General features: G+C 48.3%; 1 protein-coding gene across 1 annotated transcript in view; it reads left to right on the forward strand.

Moving 5' to 3' along the window:
* Positions 1-9,476, forward strand: part of mrc2 (mannose receptor, C-type 2) — a gene marked incomplete at both ends in the record, with an annotated part of 31,788 nt that extends 22,312 nt beyond the window's left edge. Inside the window, 9 exons of the mRNA XM_084448433.1 lie at positions 960-1,077; positions 2,788-2,954; positions 3,071-3,179; positions 3,399-3,637; positions 4,485-4,650; positions 4,749-4,898; positions 7,189-7,308; positions 7,849-8,028; positions 9,256-9,476. Of these exons, the coding sequence (XP_084304559.1) occupies positions 960-1,077; positions 2,788-2,954; positions 3,071-3,179; positions 3,399-3,637; positions 4,485-4,650; positions 4,749-4,898; positions 7,189-7,308; positions 7,849-8,028; positions 9,256-9,476 (1,470 nt within the window). The remainder of the gene's footprint in view (positions 1-959; positions 1,078-2,787; positions 2,955-3,070; positions 3,180-3,398; positions 3,638-4,484; positions 4,651-4,748; positions 4,899-7,188; positions 7,309-7,848; positions 8,029-9,255) is intronic.
* Between the last annotated feature and the right edge of the window lie 3,551 nt (positions 9,477-13,027).

Raw genomic sequence — 13,027 nt, forward strand, 5'->3', positions numbered from 1 at the left:
GCCTCTGAGCGGACCGCCTATCTCCCTGTGCCTTGACTACCCCCCCCCCCCCGCCCCACTCTTTCTCCCTTACTTTTCAATCAAACGCTCAGTTCGAAATTCTCGGTTCGAGCGTAATTCGGCATGTCTGTGAATGTGACCCGGTGACATACGATGTCAAGATGCTGTGACCTCCTTGTCCTTGAGATCTGGCCGTGCGCTAACCCGCCTGTCTCTGCTGTGTGTTGGTAGTGTTATAACCTGCCTGTCTGGTGTGTGTTGGTAGTGTTATAACCCGCCTGTCTCTGCTGTGTGTTGGTAGTGTTATAACCCGCCTGTCTCTGCTGTGTGTTGGTAGTGTTATAACCCGCCTGTCTCTGCTGTGTGTTGGTAGTGTTATAACCCGCCTGTCTGGTGTGTGTTGGTAGTGTTATAACCCGCCTGTCTGGTGTGTGTTGGTAGTGTTATAACCCGCCTGTCTCTGCTGTGTGTTGGTAGTGTTATAACCCGCCTGTCTCTGCTGTGTGTTGGTAGTGTTATAACCCGCCTGTCTGGTGTGTGTTGGTAGTGTTATAACCCGCCTGTCTGGTGTGTGTTGGTAGTGTTATAACCCGCCTGTCTGGTGTGTGTTGGTAGTGTTATAACCCGCCTGTCTGGTGTGTGTTGGTAGTGTTATAACCCGCCTGTCTCTGCTGTGTGTTGGTAGTGTTATAACCCGCCTGTCTGGTGTGTGTTGGTAGTGTTATAACCCGTCTGTCTGGTGTGTGTTGGTAGTGTTATAACCCGTCTGTCTGGTGTGTGTTGGTAGTGTTATAACCCGCCTGTCTGGTGTGTGTTGGTAGTGTTATAACCCGCCTGTCTCTGCTGTGTGTTGGTAGTGTTATAACCCGCCTGTCTGGTGTGTGTTGGTAGTGTTATAACCCGCCTGTCTGGTGTGTGTTGGTAGTGTTATAACCCGCCTGTCTGGTGTGTGTTGGTAGTGTTACAGGGTGTTCGGGCACGAGGAGGAGAGGCGAGGCTCATGGTCGGCCGCCAAGCTGATGTGTGAATCCCAGAGTGGAGCCATCTTAGCGGTGGTGCCCAATCACTTGAAGCAAGGTAACTCAACACTTCATCTCATTTCCATTTCAAACCTTTATTTATACTCGTGAAGCACTGAGGTTTCACTCATTTACAGTGATGACGGGTTTACACAGAGACACAAATCAAATCAACAAAACAAATGCAATGTACAGTAATAATAATTCAAAACAGTTACAGGTTGAAGTACATAGTCTAGAGCCATGGACTTAAACTCAGTGACTGAAGGAAGGACCTCAAGATTTAGAGTCTGTTGTAAGGTATTCCAAGTAGAAGGAGCATCGTGGAAAAAAGCAGCCCTTCCAAATTCAGAATGCACTCGAGGAACCCTGAAAACAAGCCGATCGTTTGATCGGGTCTGGTAGATACCAAGGCTCCAGTCCAACAGAGATGAGATGTAAGGTGGAAGTTTACCAATAATGGCTTTCAAAATAAACAAATACCAGTGATAGTTACGCCGTAGAGAAAGAGATGGCCAGCGCACCTTATGATAAAGAACACAGTGGTGAGTCATGTCTATCACCCGTAATAAATCTTAGGTCGGAGAGGTAGACAGAGTCCAAGGGTTTCAAGGTTGTCATGGAAGCATGTCTATAGGTAGTGTCACTATAGTCTAATACTGATCGAAAAACAGCTTGAACAGCCAGAATGGTTTCTGTACAGGAAGCCAATTTTCTGCCATAGCTTAAAGGCTAGATTATCTACATGAAACTTGAAAGAGAGTTTATCATCCAACCACAAACCAAGATATTTGTACTCCGTGACTCTCTCAATATGCAAGCCATTAGCAGTTGAAAGGTGGAATCTTCTTGTAGTACATTAAAAGCAAGCTGCAGATTAACAATGGCTTCCTGAACAGTATCCGCAATACAGTAGACAACTGTATCATCAGCATATAAATGAACATGACAGCCAGTTAGTGTAGAGACTTAAAATAATTGCACTTAACGTAAGTAATCAGTGTACTACTACTCTACTTACGTAGAACTCACAAGTGCAACTCCTTTCTAAACAAGTGACTGACTGCTGAAGCCAACATACATGCACAAACACACACAAACATAAACACACACACACACACACACACACCAGGGAGGCATCCCCCTCAATATTTAGAACATGTGTATTTGTCCCCTCAATATTTAGGGCACCATTGAAAACCCACTCTAATTGGACTCAAGGACTCAAGGTCTTTTTTTAACAGCTTTTTTTTTTTACTCCAAAGATCAGAATTATTAACTCATACAAGCACTGAATTTTTTGTGACAAACATAATTATCTCTGCCACACATACACATACACACACACACACACACACACACACACACACACACACACACACGGTGTTGTGATCTCAGTCAGCACTGGCCCACGCCGGCAGGTTGATAACCATGGAGGAGCCAGCAGGGGGAACAAATTGATGCAGAAAAGTTCACCAGAATGCAGGAAATGAAGCGTTTTGACCCTCAAAATGTCCTGAGGGAGGAGGGATGTGTTCCTCCCAATGTTCAAATGAAACCCCCGCCACTGCACACACACACACACACCACACACACACACACACACACACACACACACACACACACACAAACAAACGCATTCACACATACTAATGATTGATGTCCCCTACAGCCTTCGTCTACAGCCTCTCTGTAAAGCGCATTGTGTTGCCTCTGTGTATGAAATGCGCTATACAAATAAAGTTTGATTTGATATGATTTGATACAGCCTTCGTCACCACCCTCCTGCGCAACATCAGCTTTGATCTGTGGGTGGGTCTCACGTCCGACTCTAAGGGACACTTCCAGTGGGCCCAGCCCGGCCTGCTCAGCTACACCAACTGGGCCCCTGGGGAGCCTGCAGACAACAGCGGGCCCTTCCACAACAAGAAGCCGGTACACACAGCAGGGCCCCCTTCATTCTACAAAATCTGTGATTTTTTAGATAATGTTTGATAATGTAAGATGTTGCCGGTCTTCGCGTTCTTGAACGTGTTCTCGTGTCTCGACAGGGGAACTGCGTGGTGATGATCCACGGGAACCCAGAGAAGAACACAGGCATGTGGGCCTCGCGGGCGTGCGAGAAGGAGAAGCATGGATACATCTGCCAGCAGGGACAAGGTACCGTCCGGTTCCGGGCTGCGGCGTCGCAAAAACAGCGCACACACCTCCTCTTTGACATTCCCTACACGGTCGAACTCGCGTTCACGCTTTTAAGCGTCTGACTCTGTGTTTGTGTTTGTCTGACTCTGTGTTTGAGTTTGTCTGACTCTGTGTTTGAGTTTGTCGGTGTCTGTGTTTGTCTGACTCTGTGTCTCCGCGCCGCTCTCCCGCACGCAGACGACAGCATCGATGCCGCCCCCGCCCTGCTGCCCGCCACCCTTGCGGGCCCGTTGGAGCTGGGGGGCGTGACCTACCGCGTGGTCAAGAAGAGCCTGGACTGGACGGGCGCCCTGCACGTGTGCGAGTCCCTGAACGCCACGCTGGCCAGAGTGAGGGACCCCTACCAGCAGGCCTACCTCACCCTGCTGATCAACAAGCTCCACCTGCCGGCCTGGATTGCCCTCTACAACCAGGGGGTGAGTTCCACACACACGCTCAGGGTTCCACACACATGCTCAGGGTTCCATGCACACACTCAGGGTTCCACCCACACGCTCAGGGTTCCACCTCCGGGCAGAACTGGTGCTGACAGAATGCGATGAGGGGTAGAATGTGTGGAGAGACATTACATTTACATTTACATTTACATTACATTACAGCCATTGAGCAGACGCTTTTATCCACTACTTGCCAGAACTCACAAGTCCTCACAAGTCTCCTTTCTAAACAAGTGACTAAGAGCATAATCTAGTGCTTAAGTGAAAGTGCATGAGTTGCAAAATCTAAATACAATAGGTGCTTTAAGAGGTAGGGTCCTGGTAGTACTTCTTGAAGAGGTGAGTTTGGAGCCTGCGGTGAAAGATGGGCAGCGACTCTGCTGTCCTGACGCCAGTGGGCGGTTCGGTCCACCACTGCTTGTCCCGGACAGAGAACGAGCGGGATGAGCGAGACGAGCGTTGGCAGCAGGCGGCGGCGAGAACAGAATACCAGGGGTGCGTTAAAATTCAGCGAACATAGAACGTTTGTGAACATTTGCGAACGTTAGCGAACTATTTTCCGTTAGCTTTGTGTTCGCCGCAAATGTTTGCTTACAGAAGCTAACAGTCTGGAGAGGTAGTTCGTCAGTAACGGAACGAGGATCACAATTGACCCAGGCTTACTGGAGATGTGCTCCCATGGGGATTGTTGCGTTTATGCGAACTATTTGGAACGTTCATTAAAAGCCGTTCAAATGTGACCGTTTGGAGAAAACATGTTTGCGACTAACATTCGCCTCTGTTAGCTGAATTTGATCGTAGCCCTGGTCTCACGTTCCGTCCTCAGGGAAGGTCCTACTCCTGGCTGGGCGAAGAGGAGCTGACGTACACCGACTGGAGGGAAGGGGAGCCCAATCACATGGCCGGATGCGGTCACATGACCACGGCGGGGCAATGGACCATGACCCCCTGCGACGTCAAGCTGGACGCCGCCATCTGTCAGGTGGACACAGGTGGGCGTGGCTGGCTGTGCACAGCGTGCGTTCGTTAGTAGTGTGTATGTGATCAACTTAACCTCCATCTTCCTGCTTCCGTCCTCCATGCTTCCCAGACGAGGAGGTGGTCCACCAGTGGACGTATCCGGGACATTGTCCCACCTCCCTGGGCGACTGGGCCTGGGTGTCCTTCAGGAACCACTGCTACTCCTTCAACCTGCAGGCTCTGAGGCTGCCACAGGAAGCACACTCCACCTGCAGGAAGGGTGAGGTCTCTCTCTCTCTCTCTCTCTCTCTCTGTCTCTCTCTGTCTCTGTCTCTCTCTCTGTCTCTCTCTCTCTGTCTCTGTCTCTCTCTCTGTCTCTCTCTCTCTCTCTCTCTGTCTCTCTCTGTCTCTCTCTGTCTGTCTCTCTCTGTCTCTGTCTCTCTGTCTCTCTCTCTGTCTCTCTCTCTCTCTCTCTCTCTCTCTCTCTCTCTCTCTGTCTCTCTCTCTGTCTCTGTCTCTCTGTCTCTCTCTCTGTCTCTCTCTCTCTGTCTCTGTCTCTCTCTCTGTCTCTCTCTCTCTCTCTCTCTCTCTCTCTCTCTCTCTCTGTCTCTGTCTCTCTTGCTGTCTCTCTCTCTCTGTTTCTCTCTGTCTCTCTCTGTCTGTCCCTCTCTCTCTCTCTCTCTGTCCCTCTCTCTCTCTCTCTCTCTCTCTCTGTCTCTGTCTGTCCCTCTCTCTCTCTCTCTCTCTCTGTCTCTCTCTCTCTCTCTCTGTCTCTGTCTGTCCCCCTCTCTCTCTCTCTCTCTCTCTCTCTCTCTCTCTCTCTCTCTCTCTCTCTCTCTCTCTGCCAGAGGGCCTTGCACAGCAGACCTGCCAGGACAGGGCACTCCCCCCTCTAGAGCAGGGGTGGGTGGGGGTGTGAGGAAGCCTAAGGGGGAACATTTTTAGAAGCTCAAAAGTCAAACGGCGGCCTCTCAGTGCGCCACCCAGCTGAATTAACCAGGACCCATCTGAATTAACCAGGACCCATCTGAATTAACCAGGACCCATCTGAATTAACCAGTACCCATCTGAATTAACCAGGACCCAGCTGAATTAACCAGGACCCATCTGAATTAACCAGTACCCATCTGAATTAACCAGTACCCAGCTGAATTAACCAGGACCCATCTGAATTAACCAGGACCCATCTGAATTAACCAGTACCCAGCTGAATTAACCAGGACCCATCTGAATTAACCAGGACCCATCTGAATTAACCAGGACCCATCTGAATTAACCAGGACCCATCTGAATTAACCAGTACCCATCTGAATTAACCAGGACCCATCTGAATTAACCAGGACCCATCTGAATTAACCAGGACCCATCTGAATTAACCAGTACCCAGCTGAATTAACCAGGACCCAGCTGAATTAACCAGGACCCATCTGAATTAACCAGGACCCATTTGAATTATGGGTTATTATTATTGTTATGATTTTTATTTTTGATGTGTTTGATTATGTTTGATTTATATTTTTTATTATACTCAATCAAAATCATAATCTTAATAATACTTTATTTATAGAGCACCTTTCATAACAGAAAAACTCAAAGTTCTTTACAAAAGACATTAAAAGCAGACCATAAAAGTCCATGAAGACCATAAAATAAGTATGATCAAATAGAATAAAATCCAATCAAATGAAAAAACGTGAAGAAAAAATAAATCAATTAAAAGCAAGGTCAAAGAAGTATGTTTTGAGCTGGTTGCACGCGCTCCCAGGTTGCAACATTCTGTGATTCATCCTTTCCACTCAGTGACTAGTTAGAGTGCCCTCGCAACTGCCGTCATTGACGAAATAGTCAATATGTCTAAAATTAGCCGTGTTTGCTGTCCACTCACATGCTTATCTGCTCTCCCTCTCTCTATTCCCTTCATCATTTCTCTCTTTCGCTCTGTCTCTTTCTCTATTCCCTTCATCATTTCTCTTATTCACTCTGTCTCTTTCTCACTTCCCCTCATCAATATCTCTCATAATTCAAATAACTCAATAATTACATGGATCCCCGTCTCTCTCCCTCCCTCCCTCTCTCTTTCGCTCTCTCCCTCTCTCTCTCCCCCTCCATCTCTCCCTCCCTTTCTCTATCCCTCCCTCTCTCTCCCTTTCTCTCTCTCTCCCTCTATCTCTCCCCCTCCATCCCTCCCTCCCTTTCTCTATCCCTCCCTCTCTCTCTCCCTTTCTCTCTCTCTCCCTCTATCTCTCCCCCTCCATCTCTCCCTCCCTTTCTCTATCCCTCCCTCTCTCTCTCCCTTTCACTCTCTCTCCCTCTCTCCCTCCCTCTCTCTCTCCCTTTCTCTCTCTCCCTCCCTTCCTCCCTCCCTCCCTCTCTCCCTCCCTCCCTCCCTCCCTCCCTCCCTCTCTCTCTCCCTCCCTCCCTCTCCCTCTCCCTCTCTCTCTCTCCCTCCCTCCCTCCCTCCCTCCCTCCCTCCCTCCCTCTCTCCCTCCCTCTCTCTCTCTCTCTCTCTCCCTCTCCCTCCCTCCCTCCCTCCCTCCCTCCCTCCCTCCCTCTCTCCCCATCTCTCCCAGTGGGTGCCCAGCTCTTGTCTGTGCTGGATGAGACAGAGAATGTATTTGTGTGGGAGCACATCCAGAGCTACCAGGACCAGGCCTTCGGGGCGTGGCTGGGCCTGACCCTTAACCCCATAGGTGAGCCCTCCACCTGGACAGATGCATGACCGTCCAGTCAGTCACCACACTTCTAATCTCCGTCTTGGAAGGTGCACATGAACACTACCGACTCCCAAACAGATCATCTGATTTGTGACACCTCAGTAGCCCTTCTGCATCACTACCATCGTCAGCATCCCTGTGTGTGTGTGTGTGGTGTGTGTGTGTGTGTGTGTGTGTGTGTGACTGTGTGTGTGCGTGTGCGTATGTGTGTGCGTGTACGTGTGTGTGTATGTGCGTGTGTGTGTATGCGTGTGTGTGCACGTACACATATATAGTAGGTTATACATACCTGTAAGTATAACCTACTACAGAGACTGCATAATGTGCGTGTATGCGTGTGCGCGCATGTGTGTGTGTGTGTGTGTGTGCGCGTGTGTGTGTATGTGTGTGTGTGTGTGTGTGTGTGTGTGTGTGCGCGCCTGTGTGTGTGTGTGTGTGTGCGTGTGTGTGTGCGTGTTGCGTATGCGTGTGTGTGTGCGTGTGTGTGTGTATGTTTAACCCTGGTGTTCTCCGTAGGGGACAGACTGATGTGGTCGGAGAGCGCGGAGGTGGACTTCACCAACTGGGAGAAGCAGGACACCAACCTGACCATGCTGACCGCCAACACCTGCTACTGGATCGAGAGCAACACGGGCCGCTGGAAACCCGGCTCCTGCAAGGACCCCACCCACGGGGTCATCTGCAAGCGACCGCGTAGTGAGTAGCCCGGGGTCGCGCAGAGGGGCGGAGCCAACGCATGACCTTTGGAATCCAGCTGCGTTTTAACATTTTTTTTCATCAGGAACATACGGTAGAGCCGTGACTAAATGAAAAAACGATTTAGGCAATACACTTTGCCGTTTTTATAATTAAAAACGTCTGTGAAGTGAGAAAAGTCTGAGTAAATCGCAACTTTTGTGCGGGATATGCTACCGAAAGTTCGTAAGAGTGAAAGACCCAAGAGACTCATTATCAATACTTGAAAAGTGGAACTCGCGGTCAGTGACCGATCAGTGGTCCAATCAGCATCCGATACAAAATCTGATCACATTCCCATTGTTGTCCACGAATATCATAGCTCATTCCCAGAGGTTCTTGCCACAGCGAGGGCTTCTGGGTAATCCGCTTATGCAGTAAGAGTTCACGCTGCACTGCATGCACATACTGTACAAGTTATTCTAGCCACGGACGTACAGTGTTGCATGCTGGGAGCGTAGTGAAAGATCTCTGGCAGCGATGGCTGATTCTGTCCTCAAACCAGCGACGTCTGATCACATCTTGTCGCTGTCTTCCCTGCAGGTAACGAGTCTTCAGCGGCGGCCTGTGAGTATGAATACCGCCCCACCTGGCTCGTCATTGGTTGCTATCTTCCGTTGCCGTAACAACAGAAATGTTTACAGCTCACTTATTAACTGTCAACATACTCCTTATTTGATTTAACTGACACTTTACCGTAGGTATTGTACTGGTGTACAGCTTGAGCTTATAGACTATCTATCTATCTATCTATCTATCTATCTATCTATCTATCTATCTATCTATCTATCTATCTATCTATCTATCTATCTATCTATCTATCTATCTATCTATCTATCTATCTATCTATGTGTATCTATCTATCTATCTATCTATCTATCTCTACTGGGTCTATCTATCTATCTATTTATCTATCTATCGATTGTATCTTTCTGTCTGTCTGTCTGTCTGTCTGTCTGTCTGTCTGTCTGTCTGTCTGTCTGTCTGTCTATCTATCTATCTATCTATCTATCTATCTATCTATCTGCCTGTCTATCTATCTATCTATCTATCTATCTATCTATCTATCTATCTATCTATCTATCTATCTATCTATCTATCTATCTATCTATCTATCTATCTATCTATCCGTCTCACAGAAGAGAAGAAGCTGAAGTGCTCATCCCTCTCTCTCCCTCTGTTTCTCAGTGGAGGCAGACCACCTTCCCACCCTGGTTCTGATCATGGTGACGGGGCTGGTTCTGGTGGTCCTGGTCGTGGGGGTGATCTACCTGTACCGCCGGCGCGCCGCGGGGCCCGGGGGCTCCTACGAGGGGGCCCGCTACAGCCGGACCAACTCCAACCCTGCCGAACAGGCCGAGAAGAACATCCTCGTGTCGGATATGGAGCTGAACGAGCAGCCCGAGTAGCAGAACCGCTCAGGACCAAACCCGGACCGACTCCGGACCAAACCCGGACCGAACCCGGACCAAACCCGGACCGAACACCGTACGGACTGATACTAATTTACTGACTCGGATACAGACACAGATTTTGGCTTTACGTTTTCTTCCCCCCTTTTTGAATATTTGAAGATGCTGAAAGGCTGTGTGGAACGCAGCAGATGCCTGACTGGATGTGAGACCTCAAAGCCACGCCCCCTGGTGGTCTGACGCCTGTTAGACCAATCAGACCTTAGCTTTCCAAAGAGATGTCATGCAATGTTATTTTTGGATCAGAACTACACCTCTTTGCTGTCAGTTTTTGTACTCACATCTATTTTCATATTTCATTCCGAAACCAAGTTTCTCTTTCTGTACATGTATATAAATGTCTGAACCGAAGATTCATAATGCACGTCTGAAAACAATAGACTCTCTGTTTTCTGTCATCCAAATATCCACACAATCTCCCGTAGGACCAAATTTCTTTGCCAGGACAGTATTCACCTGAGGTCACATTCAGGTTCGTCAGATTATTTGTGGGATTGTTATTTGTTTACCTATTTTTGTTTGTTGTCAGAATCAGTGCAGCTGTAGTGAAATCTTGTTGACGATGATGCATGTGTAGCTGTAGTTGTGTCCATCGCCCACTGTTCCCCTAGCCTGGCGTCGCCATCCTGATCACACAATCTCACATTCTGTTTCAGTCCATAGATCAGACTGGACATCCACCCATTCAAACTGATTTCCCCCCGATCACTTATTGGTCGGGCCATACAATCGTTTATCTTTTAATATATCTTTGCGTTTGATACAACGACTGTACCCATTTGATACGATGACTAACCCACATTTCGTTGCTCTGACTGGTTGTAGGTCTATCCGATTGCGTCCATTTTGATCTGCGACTGTTGATAAACGCCCCTTGGAAATGGAAAATCAAAGCAGAATTTCCAGACCCCTCGCATTTTTTGCGAATGGGGTCTGGCGGCGCCAGGCTACCCCCCCCTCTCCTGCCCCGGCCCCCGATCTGACACGTCAGCGCCAGCTGTTTGAACCACTGTGTGGCGGAGGTCAGAGAACCTACAGTGATGACCGCAATCTGCCTGGCTGTTCCAGATCAAAGAGTCTGGTTGAGGAGAGACCTCTATTTTAGGGAGAGAGGCTGAGAGTTGTCCCAAACGAAACGCCCCGGCGTCGCATGTTTAAAGACCAGATTGTGGATGTTGATACTTCTGAGCTCATTGATTAGACGGTTTGTTCTAGCACTTTCTACCGCTATCTTGAGAAGAGTCGCCTTTGTTTTAAACAGCCAGACAATGCCGTCATTGTATTGTCTGTTTATGCATTATTACCATGGTACCTGTTATTGTTGTTGATGGGCTTAAAGCAGGTTGTGTTTGGGTATGTGTCCCTGGTGGATGTGGTATTATTTTGTCGTTGTTATGACTACTTGGTGCTCACTGAACTGCACAGGAAAATAACCTTCCTAGAAATGCATGAAACAGCTACGAGAACCAAAGATTTTTTTTTTTTTTTAACTCACCACACCACATAAGTTGAGAGATTTGATTATAGAGGAGAGTAAAAACTTAAAACTATATCTGACCTAAGTCCGGGAAACAACAAATTGACAAACCTGTTTGAGTTTGAATTCATCTCAAGCATTCCTCCCACAGCTCCAGCGTCTGATGGGGTTTCTGTGCTCCTGCTCTGTGGAATGTTCCGGAACAGTTTCAGATGGAAGTGATTGGTGTTTTACTGAGCCACTGTAAACCTCCCCCCACCCCAGAAAACCTCCCCCCACCCAAAAAAACCTCCCCCCACCCTAAAAAAAACCTCCCCCCACCCCAAAAAAACCTCCCCCCACCCCAAAAAACCCTCCCCCCACCCCCAAAAAACCTCCCCCCACCCCAAAAAACACAACGTTTGCCTAGAAAACCGGACCGTGACAGACGGGGGAAAGATGAGAGGAAGGGGTGTGTGTGTGTGTGTCTGTGTGTGTGTGTGTGTGTGTGTGTGTGTAGTTTCCAGCTGTGGAATGTTGAGTCGGCGAGAAGCGCTCAGTAGGCAGGTTCTGGAACCAATCAGAAAGAAGGAGGGTTCAGGGCTGAGGAAGAGGGGGAAAGGGAAAAAGAGAGAGAGAGAGAGAGGAGAAGAACAGGGGCAGAGGGGAGTTCTGGGAGGTCCTGGGTTCACTCTGCCCTCTAGTGGATGACTGCTGTATCAGCCTGCCTCCACGTGGTTTATTGGTGACAGTGAAATGTGAATGAAAAGTGATGGTCGAGTCATACCCTGACGATCTGCCCTATCCAGGATTCTGATGTTGAGGTTTCAACTCCAAGTCCAAGAGTTTATTTGTCTGTTTGTTTGTTTTTAAAAGCACCTCTTTTACTTTTAATTTGCATTTGTTGTTTTTATAATAAATAAATAAAATATATGTTCACTATGGAATGATCTTATAAATTATTTCAGATGAGATGAAATGAAATCGGATTACTGATACCAAATGTTGTGATGTTGAAGAATGTCCACTAGAGGGCAGGCTATGCTTTCTAAAAAAACACACAAAAAACGTTGTTTGAAATATGCCCATCATCCTTCAGACATTAACCGTGTGCAATGTGTTGAGGGTCTTTCGGTCTCACCGGGTCCCAATCTGACTACCGGCTGCTCAATTTGCCTGATCTGGCATCGTTGCGTCATGTCTGGCTGCCTACTGCCATGGCACTAATGTGGTGTGATCCCTTGTAATGAGCTCAACCGCAGCCCCGAGAGGGAGGAGCTCAGTGTGTCATGTGCCAAGAGATGTGCCAACCCTGTCCTCTACCATCTGGCCAGGAGGAGATGTTTGCGTACGGACAGGGGCTGAGTGATTAGCTACTGTAGTGCACCTGGATAAAAGAATGGTATTGGCAGCTTGTGCTCTCATTAAACCCCAGACATCTCTATCTGAGAGAGATCCTCGTCAGAAAGATGGGATTGCTTGTTGTTCCAGTCTATACAAAACTCTGTAATCCATCTCAATTAGAAAGACTGTCAGAATTAATCTGTCTGCTTTCTCTCTAGGCCCTCAGTTCGAGTGGTTATGTACTAATGTGCTCGCTGTGAAGACGTCCTGACATCTCTCTGACCAGTCAGAAGGAAAGGTGAGGTCTCTGTCTCAAACCTTCCGTTAGCCTTCTTTCAAACTCCCCACCCCATCCTGACTGCTCGTCTAGGTTGAAACTTAAACAGCAGTCCACTAATCCAATACAACTGTAAATCTCACCAGGCTTCAAACCTAATCCATCAGATCCCTCCCCACCCTGTATTACAGCTGACAACAGCATGTAGTGGTGGTGGTGGTCTATAGTTGTCGTGGTCTGTACTGGTGGTGGTCTGTAGTTGTTGTGGTCTGTAGTGGTCATGGTCTGTAGTGGTGGTGGTCTGTTTGGTGGTGGTCTGTAGTGGTGGTGGTCTGTTTGGTGGTGGTCTGTAGTGGTGGTGGTCTGTTTGGTGGTGGTCTGTTTGGTGGTGGTCTGTAGTGGTGGTGTCCT

This window comes from Borostomias antarcticus, assembly GCF_949987555.1.
Source record: "Borostomias antarcticus genome assembly, chromosome: 14".
In the NCBI taxonomy this organism is placed as follows: Eukaryota; Metazoa; Chordata; class Actinopteri; order Stomiiformes; family Stomiidae; genus Borostomias; species Borostomias antarcticus.